The sequence below is a fragment of the Lissotriton vulgaris genome, chromosome 6 (genome assembly GCF_964263255.1).
Source record: "Lissotriton vulgaris chromosome 6, aLisVul1.2, whole genome shotgun sequence".
NCBI lineage: Eukaryota > Metazoa > Chordata > Amphibia > Caudata > Salamandridae > Lissotriton > Lissotriton vulgaris.
Genome location: NC_141694.1, coordinates 161,275,537 through 161,298,964, shown reverse-complemented (window position 1 = coordinate 161,298,964; position 23,428 = coordinate 161,275,537). Strand labels below are relative to the sequence as shown.

General features: G+C 42.0%; 1 protein-coding gene across 1 annotated transcript in view; it reads right to left on the bottom strand.

The window, feature by feature from the left end:
- PKHD1 (PKHD1 ciliary IPT domain containing fibrocystin/polyductin) overlaps positions 1-23,428 on the bottom strand; it is a 2,083,594-nt gene that overhangs the window by 1,771,157 nt on the left and 289,009 nt on the right. The window contains exons 7-9 of the mRNA XM_086926200.1: positions 18,110-18,188; positions 8,737-8,811; positions 3,484-3,548 (exon numbers count right to left, since the gene is read on the bottom strand). Of these exons, the coding sequence (XP_086782326.1) occupies positions 3,484-3,548; positions 8,737-8,811; positions 18,110-18,188 (219 nt within the window). The remainder of the gene's footprint in view (positions 1-3,483; positions 3,549-8,736; positions 8,812-18,109; positions 18,189-23,428) is intronic.

Sequence of the window (23,428 nt, the reverse complement as noted above, 5' to 3'; positions counted from 1 at the left end):
TACCCTGTTCTAATCCACTTGCATTGTAGACTGTATCTCTATTTCTCTCTTTCATGAGGAACAACACGACAACCTTTGTATATGAATACATGTTTAGTCCCATTTTCTTCCTTTTGTCACTATTTTCATATCTTTATCTTCCTCCTTGTCTGCCTTTTTCGCTCTTGCTCTGGTCTGAAGTCTGAAGATGAAACATAAGATCTGGTCCCAAAAATCAGTGCTGGTTTCCATCACTTGCAACCACAGGCACAAATTAAGCACTGCTGGCACTGTGGTTGTTAATGGGGGTCACCAAGGGATGCGTAAATAATTTAAAGATATCCAGTGATAATGCTGAATCAATTGACATGCCAGGGGATGCGCTGCTGATCTCCAGGAAGAGGATCCCAATTTCACCTTGTGTCTGTCTTTGGTTAGCAAAGATCCAAAATATGTTTCAATCCGATTCAAGCCTATGTGCCTTCTCGTATCTTTAGCCTACTCAAAATGTGTCCGTACCAGCTCTCGAATAGTTCAACGGATGGTCACAATGCCTCATTTCTAGCTTCATAGACAGACTCTATCCCCTGACTTTAGAAAGGTAGTTTGCTGCATAGTTAAAACCATATTTAATCTAGACTGCCATTCTAATTTTCCAATTTCTGTCTCCTGGCAAACTAACGGATGTTATTCCTTCACATCCTTAAGGGTTGTTTTGGTGCTTCAGCGCTGACAGAAAAAGAATCTGTAAATGCTTGCAATGCTATTTACAATATATCCAATGAATGTGAGGATGGAAATTTACCTGGAGCTTACAGGAATAACTGAAAAGCGCAGCTGATGGATGGGTTAAGGAAGACGGACACGCAATAGTGAGAAGTTGGGATTGGGTACCAGGTGGAATTGAACGGTAAGAGACAATGACCCTTGCAAAGAGTTCTGTCATCGTATCAAGGCTTTGTATTTCACTGGTATGTGGCATTTGTGTCTGGGTTTGAGACTGATAATTTTAATAAAAGGATTCTCTTGAACTGGTGTGAACTCAAGGAGAAGGTACATTCTGGTCTCGTAACAACTGAAGAGGCCAATGAAAGGCGAAGGTTGGGCGAGAGAACGGCAATTTTGTCACTCTAAAAGTGCTTGAGAGGGGTTAATATTGGGTGATTCCGGTAGTGAGGCAGTCAATTGGTGATCTACTAAGAAGAGTTCCCTCACTGAGCTATCTTCTTCCAAGATGCAAGTCCGATAATATACAATTCTTGCTCTGAGAATGGTTTATTGTAGCTGCATTCAAGCATGTAACAGGGTTTTGTAGGCACAGGGTTTCTGACACACACATTTGAAGGTGGGGGTTAAAATGCAGTGCTTTCAATAATTTGTGAATGCAGGTCAACAGCGTTTTATCTAGGCCCACGTTCTTCAATTCATGGTGTGGTGTTTGAGGTGTTACGCTCCTCAAATACATGTATTTTCTGGTAAATAGTTGGGTACAGCAGCATTCAGTCGGGTCTGGTGAGGTGTCTGATGTCAAAGACAAAATCAAATACACACTCTCTCCCTCTCTTTGCTTTGAAAGTCTTAAAAAATGTTGTTTACTTTACAAAACATAATTTTCTCTCCCTTAGTACCCCTGCCAATACATGTTTGTCACCCTTTCCACTGCCCTTCAAGCACCCCTCATGCATCCTGCTCATTGTGTAATGTATTTCAACATGATTGTTGGAAAACTTGACACTCACACTCCCCCAGTCTTACTGACCAAGCTACGCTGCAGTGTATACCATTTAATTGAATGAAGGCAATACCATCTAAAGGCCTTCAGTGCCCAAAAAGCCATAAATCACTGTACAGGGCAGACACAGTGCCCATCCGCCAGCTCTATTTACTGCACATGTACATAATTCACCAACCCTCCACTCATATGTACCTCGGACTATGCTACCATAATGTTCCAGTGACCCATATGCATTAACAACCAGCATCAACATGTCACCTGTCTCTTTGAAGTCAAAATATTCAATACCCTAAATGTGAATGGTCAAGCAATCTGGAACAAATCCTCCAACACAAGCTCTATAACATGTACACTACATGAGCCAACCAAACCAATGTACACGTGTGAAGTCGAACATAATCAAGGAAATTCACATCAAGATCAGTGACAATAATGAAGAGATTCCACATTCCAGACATAACAAGCCCTCATTCACAGACAATGCAACAGGCCACTTACACTTCCTGCTCCCTTTATCCATCAAAATAATTTCCATGAAGATAGTCACTGTTAAAGATTAGGGAGAAGTGCAAATCAACATGGAACACATCACCTGCAAGGAGATCCTAATATATATATTTGTTAAACAAATTTTATTGTCAAAAGTCACATACATCACAGAGCTCCTGAACCCATGAGACATCTGCCATAGTAGACATTGCGAACCATTGCCATTGACGTTTGATGTATACATGTTCTTTATCATCACTATTGTAAAACAAAGGAACGGTAACACAACAACCCCGTCAGGAGATCCTAATATTTAATTGCTGTTTTCATTTGTCATTGTAGTGTTCCTGAAACTAGGTTGCAGGACCATCTAACAAAAACCATCTGAGACATATTGGGTAAGATCCTGCTTACAGAGGACTTCAATCTCAGGATAGATACCCCTCAGTAAAAGAAAAAATCTGACTACACAGCTAGCTACTGTTGTAAACCAGTAGTGAGGAAATACCTTCATCCAATTTTTCGAAATCGGATGAAAATGTCCTGGTTGGACCACTTTCTGATCACCACAAAATACTCAAAAGATGGGCCTTTTAGCAGTTCTTAATCGATAAAAGGCATTGCTAGCAAGTTTAGAGGTGTGTGTTTACTTTGCCTTCCCTCCCTTTACCAGCACATTTCTAGATCTCTTCAACTTTTAGCTCTTGCGCAGATATGAATTCTAAAATCAAGCAACAAAGCAGGTAACGTGGTTCAAGTTAGGTTTATCTAACATGAAAAGCTGTGATGTAGCTTAGAGAATCACTGCAGAAAGGCCTTCAAAACCTCCATGAGAGTCTACCATAAAACTGTCCATTGCACAATTACACTTTTGTGCCAATGGTTTATCCTAATCCACTTTCACTTGGCTGATTATGTGTCAATATGCTTTATGGAACTGCAGAAAAGCTTAACAGTTGTTTCATGTGTTTGACACTCTAATGGATTAGTGATTCTTCCTTGTAATGATGGTTATCTTACTTTTACTGTAGTTAGTGTCTGAAGGAATTCACCGTCCTGTGGTGGGCACTGAACCTGTAACTAGTGTACATCCACATGATGTTTGCCAGCTTCAAGGGCCCTCATGTTTATTGATCTTTGAGATGGTAAGTGTGCTTTTGATCAGGTTAGAGCTTCAAAAAGTACACTTCAATGCTTGCAAATGTAGCCAAAGGACATAACAAGTCAGTCACTAGAAGAACAAAAATACTATCATTATGACTAAAAATATTATAACTTACCAATAAAGTGTCCTTCTACACGGCATTGCAAGGTCCCGTATCCATTGACTGACTGAATGGGATATCTAGAATAAAACAGCAGATCATGATTCTTAATGCCATTTACAGGAGAATGGAACAAACATATATTTTTTATTCTTCACAAACCAAGTGAGCACAATATAGCCTTGTACTTTCTACCTAATTTATTTAGGATCATAGTTAGCAAAACTCATTCAGGAGAATACAACTTTGTTAATCGGCCCATAGTTCATAAGACAGTATTAATCCCTGCTCCTGGTCTGTAAATCAAATACATTAATGCACAAGTTTCCAGTAAGCGAAGATCGATACTCTCACAAATTAGACCAATGTCTTTTATAGCATTCTGGCTTCAGAGTTCTAATTTTGTAAGCTTTGTACCTTTTTTCCTAAAGCTAAGCTGCACCTCAATAAAAACCTGCACAGCCCAACTCTATTTCCTCTTTTGAGGTTTTCAGGGCCCCAGATAGAAGACAGGAAGTCACAGAAAGAGGTTTGTAGGGTATCATGAACCCCATCAGATTGTCACAATTACACTGTCATTAATTGACATCATTAAATGTTAATGTTAATGTTAATGTTATGGGTGTCTTATATAGCGCTCGGCTACTCCGAGGAGTGTCCCGGCGCTTTCTAACCCACAGCAAAACTACCGAAGAAACAGAAGAGAGGGCAAAAAAAAAAGATCGATTATTGTCCATAGAGCCACGTTTTCAGACCTTTCCTGAAGGCCAAATTAACATTGTTACCCATTTGCTTTGTCATTCACCACTTTAGGTGCATTTCAAAATCAGCCTATTTATATGTACTGTGACAATGTAATTAATTTCCTTAAGGTATGAGAGGACATATTATCCACAAATATTAATAACATAGGGCTCAATTTATGAAAGTAAGTTCAGCTTACAACTCTCATGTTTTGATTCAGCCTGTTCTTAAACTATGGATGTTTAGGATACTCACTAACATTGCCTTTACAAACATGGTAATTATGGCACTCTTAGGGAACAGTCCGAAATCTGTGCAATTCACTAACAAAAAGACACCTACAGCAATTTACAAACCCATAAGTTTCTTTATTTCATTAATATGTGTAAAATACACCCCTTTAGGATTAGGACGTGCTAACATTTTTAAAATAAATTTTACAGAGTATTTCCTTTCTTCACTCGCCATCTTTGTCCAGATGGGTATAAGAGCAGTTTTGATCTCACTAAAGATGTTGGCTGGAAGTGGATTGCAGAAGTGGTTTAACGGTTAGAGTGTTGTTATTAACTTGAGGATGTCATTTTCATCATAGATTTTAAAGGTGTTCCAGGATACATTGTTTTTTAGGGTAAAATCATGCTGGACAGGTGTTTGTTCCAATTGTGGCCCGATGGGGTTAGGTGGAGGCGACAATGAGAGTTGTTCATTTGCTGTAAAGAGCTCTTTTTCTATCATTTTGGGTTTTTCTAAGAAGTGGGCGGCAAAAGTGTTGCAATTGGGTTGCGGGTTGGGGCCTACAAAGGAGTCTGTGTGATGTTGAGCGGATTTAAATTTAATGATTTAGAATTGTTTTCTTGGTCGATTTCTAGCATTGTTTAGTTGATCTTTGAAGAAGTTAGCTTTGGAGATTCTGATGTGTTTTTGTAATTCCTCCTTCTTGATCTTAGTTGTTTAAGGTGCAATAGCGATGGTGCTGCTCTCCAGGTCCTTTCCGCTAGTCTTAGGTTGCGACGTTGATCATTTATATTCCCATTGTGCCAAGGTTTGGAGTCTTTAGAGGAGGGCATTTTAAGTTGTAGGGGCACCACTGTGTTGAGAATGTTTATCATCAAGTTGTTGTAGTGGGTTGTGAGTTCATGTACATCTGTGAGATCCGCTGGTGGAGATAGAAAATTGTTGTTGAGGGATGTTAGGTAATTTCGGTTAATGTCAGGAGTATTTCTTTTCCAGTGTTTGGGTTTCTTAAGTTGGAGTTTATGAGACTTCATTGGTTCAGTGATGAGGAAGGAGATGCTGTGGTGGTCCGTCCAGTCACAAGGGATGATTGATTTAAATATGATGGAGTTTTGCCTGGCAATGACCCGATCCAGTGTTGCACCCAGTATGTTTGTTGGGCTATCGCAGAATTGGACACGTTTGAGGTCAGTTAGGAAGGTTTTTAGGCTGTTAACTATGGGGTTGTTATGATCGATCCAGTGGAGATTGTAGTCCCAGAGGAAGATTTGGGGGCAGTGTTGCCCCATGTTGGAGGAGATGATTTCCATGATTCGTTCAGAGAAAGCAAGATTGTTGCCCGGAGGGTGGTAGACCAAGTGTAGTTTACATAGGGGACTGTTGTTGGTCGCAATGTTTATGCCTAAGTATTCGCACGTGTCAAAGTCGAAAGAGTGGCATTGACTTACAACTATGTTGATGCGGTGTGTGCAGGCTATGCCACAACCCGATCTTTCCAGTCTTCAGCTCTTACGATGTCATAGCCAGGGGGGAAGTAGGAAGAGAGTGAGAGCAGGAAGAGTACATGTTGCCATCCTTTCAATAGCAAATAAAAGAAAAGTGTGCATACCATCTGCTGGAAAAAGAATGCATTAAGCTTAGTTTCTAATGTTTTCAGGTTCCAGGTAGAGTTATTGCTCTTACAACATATACATTCCACTTGTGTATATATGAGAGCGAGAATAACTATCCCACCTATATAGAGGTACTGGTCAACTGTTGGACACAAAGACTGTACACAATGATAATTGTGCATAGAGAGAACTTTAGTTCCACTGAATGCCACAGTGGTCATGTTGTTGCTTTCTTTCTAAAGGTGTAGGCGTTGCACACAGTACTTAAAAAAAGAACAAGGACCCACATGTTCCCACTAGTATAGACAGACACAGAAAACATTTGCCTCCAATTGTTCAAAGAGGAACAATGTGTGGACAGAAGTTGCCCAACTAATGGGTGCAGGTTTGAACTGGTGGCATTTGCATTGCTGTTCAAAATCTAGAAATGATCTTTAAATTCTGATTCAACAGCAAAAAAAGTGACTCAAATGTCCTTTCTTACCAGGTACTGAAAGATCAAATACTCAGCCTCTCCTGAGAAGTACCAGAAAACAAATGTTTAATACTATATCCATACTTTTAGAGTTTTTTATAATGACCTTTCTCTTTAATCACTGTGTTGCTTGGACAAGAAACTCCTAAATTCTTAAATGCCATCTTCACTCGATTTACTCTCTCATCTTCAGATTCACTTATTTCTGCAATGGAGTTGATTTCTTGTACTATGTTTCCTCTGAGGTTCTGACCCTACCATAGAGGACATTTAGCCAGTGGATTGTACTCTTATCCAGTAAACTGGAATATATCCTGTTCCCTGGAAACTCAAAATGAGGCCCAAGGTTTGCTTCCACTAACCTACTTGGATTAACACACCACTAGCAATGATTTGTAGGTGTAAAAGTCAGGAATGGTAAAAGACTAGTTCATGCATGGAGTGAGGCGGCCATCACACATGCTAACGAGTTTTATATGTGTAGTGAATAGGTTACTATTCCTTTCACTGAAACTGAGTGTCAATCAGGCTGTAGGGTTTAGAGTGTAGTCAAGTGTTAGGGTCACTGAGTACTACAAATGTGTGTTTACTAGAATCACTACAGCAACATTAAACAATTCCCTACGGCTGCCCTCGAAAAGTATTTCTATGTTGCGTCGTGGGGCATAGGGATGATCTTCGAGCAAATTGAGGACATGCAGTCCAAAATAGGAGGACATGTCCTCCTGGGTTGATCTATGAAACTGGGTAATCAGGGGCCTTTAGTACAGTCGTATTAGTCTTTGAGGCCTCCTTTAAATTTGGTTTTGCAGAATGCGTTTTATTTATTATCTACATAAGTAATTGAAATCATTTGTTGCTTTATATTTCAATAGGGCTTAATTTGTGTATATCCTGAATATGATACGTAGGTTTATGAATAGGTTTTGCTGCAGACTCACCCAAGTTGCACTTTTCTAAAAGGAATTTTTCATATGGATTTTTGTTCGTTTGTAGGTCTGTGCCAGGTCGGTTCTGAACAATGCACTTTAGTATTTTCACAAGTAACTGAAATTATCTGCTGCTCATATTTCAGTAGGCTTAACTGTTGTGCATCCTAAATATGATATGTATGTTTATGAAGGGGATTTCTGCAGGTTCCCTCTAGGTGTACTGCTCTAAAAAAGGTATTTTAAACATGGATTTATGCCTAATTGTAAGTCTGTGTTATGTGCTGTTTGCAATAATCCTGGAGATTTAATGATATTTTTAAATGTTATGTATCAATTAATTCGATAATCTATGTTGTAGTTCTGTAAGAATTAATTTCTTAGAAACAAAACATTTGACTTACTAAAATTCAGTGGAGGCCCCCACAAAAAAAGTAATGGGCAGGTAGAGGGGGTGCAGGTGGTGTGGGGGAAGCATGAGAGGAGGAGCGTAGTGGGAGTTTAAAATATTGTTTTTAAAAGAAAGGAAAACTTAGCTGAAGCTGCCAGACGCTTTTCTTCTTCCAGCTCACATCACAGACTCTCTGTGCAATCCCCGGCTGCTCTTATGCCCAGTGAAAGAATTGGCTTGGTAGTTTGGTCTGCCCTGTTCCCATGATGCACTGGGCCAGGGACAGACTAATTTGCATATAGCCAGGTTCTGAAACTGGGATGGTGCAGTGAGCTAAAAAACGGTGTTGGATCAAGCCCTGATCTCTTGACTGGGTGAGAGTATTCTGCTTAATTCAGAAACTCTGTCCATCACCACCCCATGTTGTTTAATTCTTATGCTATGAAAGCAGCACAGGGATTGGCCTGAGCGGGCTCGTTCTTCAACAAGGCTGTTCAATACAACTGAGTTGGAGAAACATAAGTGTGCATGTATGTTTGGCCGGCCTAGGACAGCCAGTCAAACACACATGCACACTTTGAAGTGCACAACCAGTCCTCCTCCCAATTCCATGGCCACAGCAACCCCCATTTCCTACTCATGCTGGCTCAGCCAGCAACTGAAAAATAAAACAATGATAGCATATCCTTTGATTTTACAGGTGCTGGCTCTGAGCCAGTGGGACGACGTTCCATCACCGATGCAGATGAGTCACCCATGCTAAAGTTCCCTAGGGACATTTACCAATATGGGTGCTATGAAACAACGCCCTGGCAAGATGGGCCTAAGGGATATTAAGAATTGAAATATTCTTTATAGTTCAATGTGGTAGCATAGACGTACATGGCATTAGTTTGCTTATCAGCAAAAGAACAAATAGACATCCAGCCATCTCCTTCAGTCTTCAGCTCTGCCGGCCTGGTAAAAAATACAGTATAATTAGTCAGGAACATCTTATGACATTCAGTGCCTTATATTATTTCAAAAAAGAGCTCAACATCATACTTTAAAGAACTAGTCTGCATATTTCAAGTCCTCCTTTCGTAGAAAAACATGGAAATGAACTGAATAAATAAATGCATAAGTTAAATGTGTCATTGACTTGTCAGTATGTTTGCACCCACAGGTTTCAGAACGTCAAAAGACAAGTCGGACCATTCACAAAAGCCATAAGCGCACAGACACTTCAAACCATTGCAGATTATGTGGAGACATCAACGAGGATGTATTACATCTACTATGCATTTGCAATGGCTTGGGAGCGGAAGGAAGACATCTATTAAAGCCGTGCCTGATTAAAAGCCAAGTACAATCATGCAGGGAGGCGGTAAAGGCTTGCTTCGACGGCAGCAATGTCCGGTTGGCCTGTAGCCTTGTCCGGTTTGTGAGTGCAGTAAAAGAAAAGTTCTCCTTGGAAGTACTCTAACAAACTGGTCATCAGTTCAGGCCCACTGGCCTCTGAGGAATTTACAACAACACTGTTCATAAGAGAGTGTTCTGGTAATTCTGTTTATCATGGATCCTTCGCACTCTCTTGCTGCCACTTTTGGCTGGTGGCCAGCATAGCGATATACTTTTGTATTTATATATTTTGTATTTATTATGTCATCCCAGGCTCAAGAACATGGGTCAGGGAACAAGTTGATTACATATACGGAAATTACTTGGCAAGGAGCGAAACAAACTGGGTGAGCAAATGACATGATGAAGTACAGACCGCTACCGTCAAAAACAAACTTTCTGTTGCCTGCTACAGACCTAAACGATATCAAGATCAAAATCCTTAAAACTAATTTTAAAGGAACTGGGATAACAAAGGAGCCCTCAGGAATTAGCATTCAGAAAAATGTTGCATTTTAGGCCATCTTATGCTCCTTATTGGATGTATTGCACACCCGTTTTTATTTCCCTTGAAATTTTATGGAATTACTGTAATTTTTAACAACACTTAACTAATCCTAGCATTACCAATGACGTTGTTTTTTTTTAAACATATGTTTTATCTGTATGCAAAGGTTTTAATTAATCATGAAATAAAGTGATTACTTACTCACTTAAAAGCCATAATGAAAAATAGAAGAAGTGCTACAGGAGTACTTTTTTACCTAATCTTGCATGCCTTTATGGATCAGCCCTAAAACGCACAACTCTCTAGTAGCAAAAGTGGAAGGAGAGCACAGTCCTTTCTATTGTATATAATTATTCCCTGAATATACCCAATATTGATATTTTGGAGCTAGTTCACAAAGACATTCACAAATACGTAAAAGAGCACAACGGGATAATTACTTTGTGTGCTACAAAATGCCTTTGCGCTAGGCTGCATGATGGTGAAGAAAACTCTAGGGGGCTGATTACGAGTGAGTCAGCTTTTTCCAACCACTCCTGCTAACCCCAGTTTTGCAGGGTTTGATTTCTGATCTGGGTGATATTTAGCACATGCTAGCTACAGGGCACATTAAATACTTCATCCTTCATTAAATTCCAGCCGGTAAAATTTAAGTATTTACAGTACCATGTGGATTTTGGTGCTTAAAGCTCCAATATCTGAATGTTATTAGCCAAAACCTCAGAATAGGTGCTGTTTCTCACACCAGATAATAAGGTATCCTTGTTTATCAACTGAAATAATTAACACCTATACTTGATATCAGGGCCTAGGACGTTGTAGTAATCCTCCACACAATGCGAATACTCCACATAATACTCTTTTTTTAATCGTTTTTTAAAATCAGTCCTTTTTTCCTAAATGAAACAAATTGTGTTTAGTAAAGGAAATATTTTTGTTTTCAAAACTTTGAGAGCTCTCTGGACCACTACCACCTCCCCAACAAACTATTCTTTTTTCTAGACAACTACCCTAACTTGGCAGCCAATATATTTGCAGTGATTTACGCCTGGAGGCCTACCCTTTGTAGCCTTACTGGTACACTGTAAAACCGACAGAGCAACCTTTCAAATAACACTTTTTTGGAAAGTACAGACTTCCCTTTCAAATATTAGTTAATCACCCCTATGTAGACCTTGTGGCCCAGAAGGTAGGGTGCATGGTATTTCAGGTAGAAAATGAATATTACAGTGACAAGCACCTACAAGCTACTTTTACTGTGGCAAGCCTAACTGTCCTATGTAAAAAATCTTATACAAAATCTAATACTGTATCGTATGAGTTGCACCAGCTAGAAAAAATAATTAAACAGCTATTTTTAATAGGTATTAAAAATCCAATCCAATGGTGAAGTTGGAGGCTTAATAAACATTATTGAAGAGCAACTTTTAAAAAGTTACCTTTTCCCTGCCTAAAGTTCCTGAAGCCTAATTTAAATTAGGTCTGCAGCATCTCTCAGCCTGTGCTCAGGCCGGTAGGAAGTGTGAAATTCCTCCAATAGGCTGACTGCGCGTGAGCTCAATAGAATATGCAGGGTGGAGCCTGTAAGGATTCAGCGGATACCTTAATGTCAAATCCTGGCTGATGGATCTGTTGAACCACAGGTAAAATGTTTGCACACTTGAAAGGGAGAAAACAGGATGGCAAGATAATTCATGGGTCCCTTGTCTGGTTGCTGAAGGACCCTGCTTTTCTCCTATCAAACTTCGTTCTCTGGGATTGTTGTGGTTACAGTGTCTGCTTCAATCTGGATTTTAATATTTAGATGTAAGAGGACACTGCTGATTACCATAGTGCCCCCTTCACACTCACAACCTAGATTTTGTGTGTCTGAAGCCTTTTGCCATCTTGAAAATGTCCCTGGCAGATGGCATTTTGGGCCTGTTTGTTGTAAGGCAAACAGGGTTTACTGAAGAAGAGGTTAAAGATTCCCCTGGGAACTTTTACTCCATTGTTTAGGTAATGCCGAAGAGTCACCGCCACCCATGAGCTGGTGCCAGTCATAAACATGACATCACAAAGCACCTGAACAGAACATTTTCTGGACCTGTGGAGGTACTGAAGTGGAGCCCTGAAAGACTAGACCTGCTCCCCCTTGTAGCCAAGACAAAGAAGTAGAATAATATTCCAATTTCTAACAATCCACATCCTAAACTGCAGCAGCTCAGCACTTGCTCACACAGCTCTGCTAATAAACCCATCATTCCATGCCTCTTCAAACTACCTCTTCAAGCACCCCCCTATTTCTCTCTTGAGTGTTTCTGTCAACATCTGGTAATACATGTACCTTTGCCTAAGTGTACAGCTCCTTAATAATCAGAAAACTGGTTGTGGTATTGGATATTGTGCCTTTCTGCGCCATTTCAAACTAGGCCTTAATTTACCAAAAATATGCATATTATGGGTGAAATATTGTATAGTTTGTGGGTTTCAACATCGACTAGTTTACAATTTTGGAAGCAACGCCATTGAACCAAGTACATTTTGAGTGACATCACGCCATTTTAAGCTTTTACTTTGGACCCTTTCAAAACGAATCCAATGCAAAATCAAAATTTACCTTGCTGAAAATAATGAAGCAGAGAACAGCAAGTCCCAATACCTTGATTAAAAGAAGCAGCGAAACAAAGAGAAATCTCTCTGTGAAGATGCATGTGTGTTTTTGTATTGTTTTCCCTTTAAACACCTACTGGACACAATCTCTTTTAATGATCTGGATGGAAGGATCTGTCAATACTGTAATTCTTTAACTTTGCTGATTTGTTTGAGACTGCTCTCTCGATTACACTGTACAAAGAAGGTTTTGCAAAAAAACTATGTTTTTTTAGGTTTGCCTTTAACCATTTATTTGTATTGTAATATTTTCAATAGTCTTGGTCCATTCATTATTCTGTCAACAACAGTCGGTGTGGGAAATCCATGTCCGCCTGACCCTTAGCAAGCAAGAGGCGATCAAAGGGGTTAACAACCATCTCAAGCTCTAAAGGGCGGCGGGTCACTCTGTCTAGCACTCCTCCAATAAGGAAGCTCAATAGAATGTATGGGTCAAATGGTACAATGTAAGAAGCCAAGTGAATGGTGCTCACTAATCTGGCAAGAGGGATGGATCATGCAGGATTTTGAAAACCTCTGACCTCGATCTCTTTGACTAAAGTTACATCCTTTATAGCCATTATTAGATATTCTGAGACAAGAAATCCTATAGCTACTGGGTACTTCAGTCTCTGAAAGAATTGTTGTTATAGAGCTCATGAGTCAGTCCATGAGTATTTTACACCAAAGAGCAGTAGGGCGATGGCAATTGTTTCACTGGGGTTGTCAAAGTTTGTCTGGGATAGTTCTTGGAGACAAACATTTCAGTAACGTGTTTTTGTCTTTGCAGCCATTAATGCATACAAGAGCACTGTATGAAAGACTGAGGGTTTTAAAAGGGGATAGTGCCACCAGAACATCACTTTTAGCGACTTTCTGGTTGCACTATGCACTTCATGGAGTCGCCCTAGTTGGTTATTGGCTCCACAATAATGGGATGCAGACGCTGGCCATGATGGCATCAGAGCGTTGGCTTCGGGAAGGCTGATAACTGTAGGCGGTGAAGGGCGTCAGAGCTGCGGTGCAGGCGGGGCATTGTGCACTTCACGAGGGGTGGCCCTGGCCTCGGTGCCAGTTGCGGCATCACAGGCGGCAGCGCTGATGGCGTCAAAGTTGCTCTTCTTGCTTTGCAGCACCAACAACAACATTCTCGGGGCCCAGGAACCGGAATTGACATCCTTTCGATTGCAGGAGTCCACAGAAGAGTCCAGGTGCTGGTCAGGGGGATGCAGGTGAAGTCTTTGTGGCCCTGAAACTTCAGAACAGGAGGCCAGCACACATAGGCCCTTGGAGATTCTTCTTCAAGTAGATTCACACCAAAGATCTAGTCTTTGGCAGAATCAGCAACTGCAGGCCAACCCAGCAAAGCAAACAAAGCAAAGGGGCAGCACTCCTCTCTACAGCTCTCAAGCTCTTCTCTTTGGCAAAGGTTTCTCTTGGGGCCAGAAGTGATCCCATTTACGGGTGTTCAAGGTCCAATACATAGACCCCAGTTTCTCTTAGTTCACTTTGTGGCAAGGGTCTCTGAGCTCTGCCCAAACCAGTTCTGTCCTCTCTGGTGCAGCATGACCACAGGAGTGGGAGACAGCATTGTGTAAAGGAGGCAGCCTATTGTGTTGTAATGTGAAACTCCTCCCACCACTCTAAATACAGCCAAGTTGTACTGTGAAAGCCCTTCCACCACTCTAAATGCAGCCAAGTTTTATCCAGCTACGAGTCACCCAGGAAAGGAAGGACACACCTCCACCCCCTTGTGGCTGTCTACAGTGAATGCACATCCTCCTGTCAATCCAAAACCAGACGGTCACTACACAAAACAGCAGAGGCACTCAGAATGGGTAAACAAGAAAATGCCTACTTTCTGAAAGTGGCAATTTCAAACACATAATTTAAAAACCATCTTCCTAAAAAGATGTGTTATTAAATTCTGAGTTCAGAGAGCCTAAAGTTTATTCTTCTATCTTGTCCCAATGGAACATTACATTTGTAAGATGCTACAAAGCAACTCCCATGTTATCCTCTGGAGCTGATAGCCTTTCAATAGTGAAACAATTAATTGGCAGTATTTCACTTTCAGGACATGTCACACATACCACTACATGTCCTAGTTTTCTTTTTTTTTTGTCCTCATATTTCGCCCTTGGTGACCAAATAGTAGCATGTGGAGATGAACTTACTGTCACAGATAGACTGATAGTGGCTCTGAGAGGAGCCGCCCTAATTGCCCCTCAGTAAGTAATGCCAAACTCCAACTAATCCACCTTGGAACAACCGTCAGGGACACATGCTACATTCATATACCCATCCTTATACCGATGTCAACTTTATTTGGTATAGTCAAACGTGTAAAAGGGTGCCAATCAGCGTAATCATTGGACCTTGGGGGGGAAAAAACAAAAAAAAAAAAAACAAGATCGATTAGAAGACTATTACCAATTTAATAACGTCCAGTAGTTTCTCTTGCGTAGGTTTCCTGATCTTAAGAGGTCCAACTTCGATGATTGTAGCACATAGGTGCGCCAATCAAGCAAGGTAGGAGGTAGCGGATCCTTCCATCTCCTACATATTTCCCTCCTGGCCAGCAAAATACCAAAGAAAAGTAGATTTTTTGCCAGCCCATGAAACTCTGGAGAAACACCAAAAATAACAAGAGCAAGACATAATGTAACTTGGGATCCCAGGGAGGTGGAGAGTGATAGGCAAACTGAATTCCAAAAGGGAGATAAAAGTGGGCAATCTAGGAACATGTGTAGATCTGAAGCTTCTACCAAGCCGCATTTAGGGCATGAGACAGGTGAATTATCCGAAAACTTTGACAAACGTTGAGGCGAATAGTAGGCCCTATGTAAAGTGAACAAGTGGTTTCGGCGTAGCCAAGATGGTTTCACAATGTTCCACATGATCTTAAAGGATTCAAACCAGAGGCTCTCCACATTGGTATTTGTAATATGTGCAGACCACAGCAAATCAGGCAACTGGAACTCACCCTCAATTTCATCCACTAAGAGATTGTACCAGAATGAAACCTCTTTATTAAATGGAGGCTTATCTGTTAAGAGGGACACTAATGTGCTATCTCCCCCTAGCTGAAATCTACCTTTAACAGAAATCTGTGAGTGTGCCCAGCTTTGTATTTGTAAGTATTTGAACCTGGAAAACCGAGTCCCTATTTTTAAACTCAATATCTCCCACGGAAGTAGGCTACCATCAACAAAAAGATCCCCCCATATTACTAGACCTGCCTCTCGTAGTGGTACTGCAAGGCTATCTAAAAGCCAACTCGGGGATCCAGGTGAACTCCATAGTGGAGCCTTACAGGAATAATAGTCAATTTTAATAGTACGCCTAAGTTTAGCCCATGTTCTACATGAATCTCTCAGCACCTTCAGTTTAACTTTTTTTAGAAACATGTCCTAGTTTTCACATACACAGCACCCTGCCCATGGGGGTACCTTGGGCCTACTTTAGGGATGCCTTACATGTAAGGAAAGGGAAAGTATGGGCCTATCAAGTGGGTGCACTTGCCAGGACAACATGGCAGTTACAACTACACATGCAGGCACTACAGATACAGGTCTGAGACACATGTACAGGGCTATTCACATGGGTGGCACAATCAGTTCTGCAAGCCCACTAGTAGCATTTGACTTACAGGCCCTGGCACACTCAGTACACTTTAGTAGAGACTTACCAGTAAATCAAATATGCCAATCATGGATAACCAATCATAATAACAATTTCCAAAGGGAGAACTTGCACTGGAAGGACACTGATATTTATGTGTGTGTGCAATATTAAAAACGTTTTCAATGTGGAGGAAGAAGACAACAAAATTGAGAGATCAATTATGGGAATTTGCCGTAACCATTATTACTTAGGAGCAAGGTGCTGATCATTGCCTTTGCTGAGTAGTCGACCTCAAAGCTGGTTAACCAGGATTGAGTATCAATAGGGACGCTCAACATCCTGTGATTCTGGACAAACCACTTAATCTCCCAGTGCCCAGAAAAATGAATGTATCCGTCTGTAACGCAACTGGTGCTCATGTAAAGTGTTCTGATACCTTCAGGTCGAGTTTGCACTATATAAAACAAAACAATGGACCCGAACATTCTGAAATCTTTCTATCTAAATGTGCTATCCATGTATATTTTTGCCTACTGCTGTCAGGAACCCATGTCTAAACACATTTGAAGGAGAGAAGAAAGAAGTATGGAAAGGAGTTTTCGGGGTATTCGCCTTGTGCTAAGTGCTTTTACCGCATCTTCCAGGGAGGAAGTACATTTAGGACCTTGAGCATACTATTTCTTGGTGAAATTACAACACATAAGACAGAATGCCATGGGTATGTCAGCCTAAATATTTGGGGGTTGTTTAGTAAACCTTTAAATCTGTATGCTTTTTGCCCATGAACCAATGTAGGAATTTCTTTGCTAAGGTTATGGGGTCTGAGCACTTCAGGGCAAAGATGAGGTGGGTGGCACATGGTGGGTAGCACAATCTCTGGCAGTCTGCTATTTTTACATGTAGAATTCAACTTTGCGGACAGTGTTGACTTGATGGAAGGTTCAGCCTCAAGAGTGACACCCAGAACGCACTCTTTACATTTTGGTATAGGTGGGGAACCTATGTGTAGAATTATTGGAAAGGGGGAGGCCGAATGTTCTATGTCAAAGGCAGCATCTCGGTTTAAGGGATTGAGGCATAGCAGATTAGCTTGGGACCTGCTCTAGAATTAAAGTAGGCAGCTAGAGATGTTCTTATGTTCCCAATATCCAGTTAGTTGCTTCAAGAGTACCTGAATTTTGTCCACATAAATGTTCTGTCCAAGTTGGTAGGAGCAAATGAAGTGTGCCATCATAGAAAAATAAACATTTAATACTTTTAATAGGTCTTTGTGTCAGGCATCTTAAATCAGAAAAACAAAATAGTAGGAATTCCAAGATGGCCCATGCCATGTGTCAGTAGCTCATAAAATCCTTTTGTAAGTCTGATGCTGGATTTATAGTGTGGAAAGCAAAAATAGATATCAATTTGGGACAGTCTGGTATTACCAGTTACTACACCCCATGTAGCACCTCCATCCCTGGTACTACCCTTGTAACTTTAGTCCTAGGGGCATGAAAACAATGATATAAATGAGAAGGAAATAGGGTTCTCAAGCATTGCTTACTTTACTTGGTAACCTACACCTTCACTTAGCCTGTCCCTATGAAATAGGAAACTGTTGAGTGGCTAAGAAGGGGACCCAGGGTTTTCCCTGTGATGGTATCAGTGGTTAAAGATTGCACAATGTCATTTCCCCTTGGCATTTTGGGGAATAGATGTAAAAAAAAAAGTCTGAATGAGAAAAATAGCACATGAATGATCACACTAATCCATCAAGACATGAGATAACTTTAAAACTGGAGTATGACCCATTTAAAAAGTTCCTGGCTCCTTCTTCTTAAATCCCAATAACCCTATAGTTTTAGTCTTCTCTTTTTCAACCTATACAAAAACTGTAGAAAGCAATTACTTTAGAACAGCTTCTAGGGGACAAACTCTCAGGTTCAATAAGACGTTCGATGCTGTATCTTATGCCGTATCTTGTGCTATGCTGTATCTTGCGTTATGCCATTTCTTGTGCTATGCCGTATCTTACGTTATGCCATTTCTTGTGCTGTGCCGTATTATATATGAGAAGCATGAAATAGATGCACATTTAAAGAAAAGTAAGGACATGGTATGCATTACCCATCAATGTATTCAACGTTGAAATCATAGGTTTGATATTTTTCACTAAGGATCCACCCTAATATTGTTAGGACATTTCCTGTAAAGAAAGACAAAGAAAAAACAATGTTACAAAAACACAGGATGCCCTTTGTTAGTCGTCAATCCACTGATTGCTATTCCATTTAACATAAGTGGTAGATATTAACATGTATACATATTATTAGGCTACAGAAATAGTAGAGCTTACTCCATCTGAGTTTTTCCAGTGGTGATACCGAATACCTTCTAAATACATATGGAGCCTGAACATTGTAATTACAGCTGAATAAGAAACACACATCGTTCTGTGTCATATATAGAGTAAGTACATTGATTCAGCATAGTGTCTATAAGCACTCGGCTAAGGACTAAAGCACAGTAAACTGTAATCAGGCCTCATGTCTATATGTTTCAACGGAGATTTGCAGACATCTAATGTAGTTATTCATTAATTAATTCTTTTTTTTAAGAGTTTTATTGCAACCATTGAATGTTCCAGTGATCGATAAAAGTTTCTTGTACGTACTACATTGGGAACCAATCACCAAAAAGTGATGGTATTCTAGCAGTGTACCGAAAGACAAAACACAAAATGCAACATGTGGAATGAAAGAGGAGTTGGAACTAAAACAGAAGTTCATCCAATTGAACATGTCAATTGAGTGAATACGTAATGCAAAAAACAGTAAAAGACTATAGGGAACACACAATAAGTTGTGTAATAACTAGGTCTGGCTCTAATATGCTAAGTCATATAGACACAGGCATGCACAAATGACAAATGCAGTTTGCATATATATCAGCATACTAACTCCCAACGTATTTTTTTTTTCCAATGATTGTTGATAAATTAATTAGCATTGCATGGTCAAGAAGAAAGAATAAAAATAAATGACTATCCACCTATTAAAACACAGGAGAACTTTGCCTGATCACATCATGATGAATGCTGCTAGCATTAGTCCTTGGGGCAGTGTTAGAAGCCGGCGTTCCCACACGCACCGTTGTTGTCAAGTGCACGACCTGGACCCCCCTGCTCCCACGTTAGGCCAAGAAAGGACACTGTCCGAGACAGCCCTGCTCACCCCTTTAGTAGCTTGAAAGGCACAGCTAGGCTTATCTCAAAGGCACGTGTGTTCAGTATGTGCAACCATGCCCACAGCAATCCTAATGATGTCACCACAAATTGACTTTACACAAGTTTGTATAAAACAAGTATGCTTTATATAAAAAGATATACGAAATAATCACACAATACAACTCCCATATATATACACTGGGTAATATTGTTTCCGGTGGGTTGGTTGGTTCTAATCTCCAACCACAGCTTCTAACCAAAAGTTACGCTGAATTTCAACTGTTCTCAACAGGTAAGGTATATTGTATTTCTAAAGTTACTCAGGTTGCAAAATACACGAAATACTGCACTACTTAACGATGAGTTCTTGTACAGTGCCAGAGTGAAACAATGCAATGCGCAGCCTAAAGATCCTGTACTGAGTCAACACAAGATAATGCAACTCGGTTCACAACCAGCATGCCCTGTTCAAGGAAGAAATACAGCATTGCGTCAAGCTGCAATTACGTACAGTGCGATAGGAAAACAATGCAATGCGTATCACCACCAACATCCCCTGTGCAAGGAAGGAAAAAGATAATGCGTCACAGTGCAATTCAGTGCAGTGCAGTAAACAACCAATGCAGTGCACTCCGCTATGATCCTTTATCCTGCAAGAGAAAGATAACGTGGTGAGTAGCGCACTAACCCCTGATTTTGTTAGGCATCTCTAGTGTCAGATGTTGTCCAATAGTTTGATAGTTTGTTAGCAGCAAATATGCAAAGTGGTATACACCTGTTTTTAGAAGTTGTGCGAACGGTTGGCCCCAACACGGATCAACATTGACACCCAAGTTCCACTCCGGGCCCTGGCCCCTGTCCTGCCCCGTCTGGTACGAGCACAGACTGAGATCTGGGCCGAAGCAACAGGCACACACAGCTGCCAGCAGTGTGAGGCCAAGAGCGTGTCCCTCCGGACCTGCACCCTCCCCAGGCGATGATCCACTTTACCTGGGGGGCTGGACCCCATTCTCCCCTCCTGCCGCAGCGGCTTGGATTCACACCAGAACCATGTCACCATGGCTAAGGCGCGCTAGGGCCAGTAGTTCAGCTCCTGCAGGACTGCCAGTCCGGGCCGCCAATGTTCAGCACAAACTCCTTCCACACGATGCAGGTGCTACCTCATGTTGCCTTCGAGGGCCCGATCAGTTGGCCCTCCTCTCCAGCGCTGTTAAGACTTCTTCACTCCCTGGTTCTCACTGCACCCCAGTACTCCTCACCAGCACCTCCGGTGGCACCTTCGACACGCACCCCCCAGCACGTCCGAGACTCACTCCGTCTCCTGGTGCACACGGTCTTCAGGTGTTCTCCACTAACGCCTGGGTCGCACTACAACACGCGCACTGCGCGTCTGAGTCTCACCTCTCCTCCTGGTGCAGACAAGGTACCAGCACTCTCCCCTAACACCCTGGCTGCACCACCACACGCCGACCCGCGTGTCAGAGATTCACTCCTTCTTAGTGCCCACAATGTCCTGGCACTCTTCACTAGTGCCTGGACTGCACTGCGACACGCACCCCTGCGCGTCCCGAATCTCGGCTCTCTTCCACAAAGCCTACAATCCACAGGCACTCAAACACCTGTAGCCGCACCAAGACACGCCCCAGGTGCCACGATCACCTTAGGCACCCCTTCGTAGGTCCCAGGCTGCCACAGCACGGTCCCACCACTGTGCCACTTGAGACTTCCTGGAAACTTTTATGTTACTGTATTTCTGAACCGGGAGCCAGCTCACCTCGGGCCCTTGGGGTACAGGACGCAGCATAAAGCAAAGTCCTGCTCAGGAAGAAGGGGGGACACGACCCACTGCAGCGGCCCTTCTGTCTCTCCTCGATCAAGAGCTACAAACTGCCCACAAGCCCCAGGTCACGAAGCAAGGGTCAAGTGTCACCTGCAGCCTATTCTGCAACTCTTCCTGAGGCAGAGATTTCTTCCCGATCGTGGACAGATCAAAGCCGCCAGAGACACGACCAGGCTGCTGCATCTTCAAACCGCTCCCAGCACTTCTCTGAATGATACCAAGAACGCTCTCGACAACATCATCAACATAACCAAAGTCTTGGTGTTACAGTTCTTCCAGTTAAACCCCTCATTGTCTTTGTACTTTCCTTGTGCGCAGGGGTCCCTGACCCCTCCCTAAATCAGTGTTGCGTATCCCCCCCAGTGTCACCATCCTCTCTTTGATACTGGGGGTCTGGATATTTAATCACTCAGAGGGAGATTTGTCTATTGTTTTATGCCTCTGAACCAGGCCTCTTCACCATGCAAAGACTCATATTCGCCTCGCTCCAGGTGCACAACCTCCCTCAGCCTTTCTCACCTCTCCTAGATCCAGGAAGGTAAATCACATTCTGCTGAGACACTCAAAAAGGTCTAAAGCATGAACTCGGCCATTTTCTCAAACAGCGGTTTCTGGTCACACAGCAACAAAACCACCTCCCCAAAAAGATTTGTTATGACGCTGTGAGTTCAGACATACCAAACTTCACTGTTCCATTTCCAATTCTTGGGAAACTAGGCTAACAATACTACACCCAGCCTCTCCCATTCTGTCCTACGGGCAGGATGGCCTTTTACCAGGGAAAACGAAATGGAATATTTTCCACTGTCAGGGCCTAGCACCAACGCGGGCACACGTCCTACCTTTTACCTACACTACACTCTGCCTAGGGGTTACACAGGACGTCCTACAGGGGTGCCCCATGTGTTTGCAAAAGGGAAAGTAAGGCCTGACAAGTGGTAGCACTTGTCAAGACAACATAATAATTTAGCATCATGCGCGCAGGCCCTACACTGAAGACCTGTGTTCCCTCTCTGCGTATTTCTTTAGTACTAGCTCTGGCACACACAGTGCACATCACTTAGGGATCTTGCTAGTAAGGCAAACATACCAATCAGAGCCAATCAAACCCCACTACAATTTATACAAGGAACATCTGTACTTGCACACTGATTAGCAGTGGCAAGTACCTACAGCATCTAACTTCACAGCTCTATTTCAGGAAAACAGTTTAGGGGAAAAGCAAAAAGTTTAAGTGAACTTTAGCCAATAAGGCCAAGTCCAACAGGCAGAAATATCACAACATCTTTGGGGCACACGGTTATTCATTTTAAGGTACTTTAGAGTCATTACTTTAGCTGGATCCAGTATCATCTTGGGGCAGGGTCATTACAGTAACACCTTACATGCGGTGGACGGACCATTTACGTCTACTGCTCTTCCTTCACAGTGCAGAGAAACTGAACTGTTCTTTCATCACACTGAGCAAGGATAACCATTGGGTGCAAGCACCGTAAAGATTTTTTTTTTTAAAGAAATTTGGGATACCGAGGGGTGAGCTTCCTTCCCATCCTGAATTGTTTTTTATTTTGGTCACTGCTTATCACAGTGTCCTAAGTGAAAGCATTCAGTGCCATTAGTAGTTGTCTGCTTTCACTTTGATCAGTACCAGAGCACTGAACAGTGCAAGGCAATCTTCAAGCATCATAACACCTACTAGAAACCAGGGGGGAGGAATGGGGGGGATGGGTGAGGGATTCCGTAGTCACATCGAGGTGTTCCCCTGCCTAAAAATATAAAGGCAGTCTTTCAGCCCCCTGGGTAGATACGTGGGATCTTTACCCCCATTCTCCCCACCTCACAGTGACAGGATAGTGCCTGAAATAATATTTTCACAAAAAATATCCCCTCCCCCCTCAAACATCAGATTGGGGAAGTCACCCCAATCAGCCACCTTCGGGAGGTAAAAAGTTCACTTGACATCAGATATTATTTTTTTAAAGAAGGGGTGGGCACCGCACACAGGCATCAGATCATGCCACAATATAGTATGTGTTACAGCAGTATAACTTCATCGGGGGCAGACCGTCCACTAGAGACCTGGCATTTTATGAACCCTCCACCCCTAAAAAGCCTCACAGCCTTTCTGCCCACTGAGAACGCGGATTGGGGGATTTACTCCCAATTTGGTCCTCCAGGAGACAGTAGGTATGCCTGACAATTTTTTTTTTTTTTAAGAAGCGTGGGGCAGCTCATACAAACATTAGACCCTGTCCCCATCCTGGAATGACCCCAACAGTCGTTCTACCCCTTACTCAAGGGAACTTTAGGTGAGGGAGAAAGCTCACTTGATATTTTGAAAAGAAGAAAACAATGATGTGTGGGCTGGCCCATCCTAACA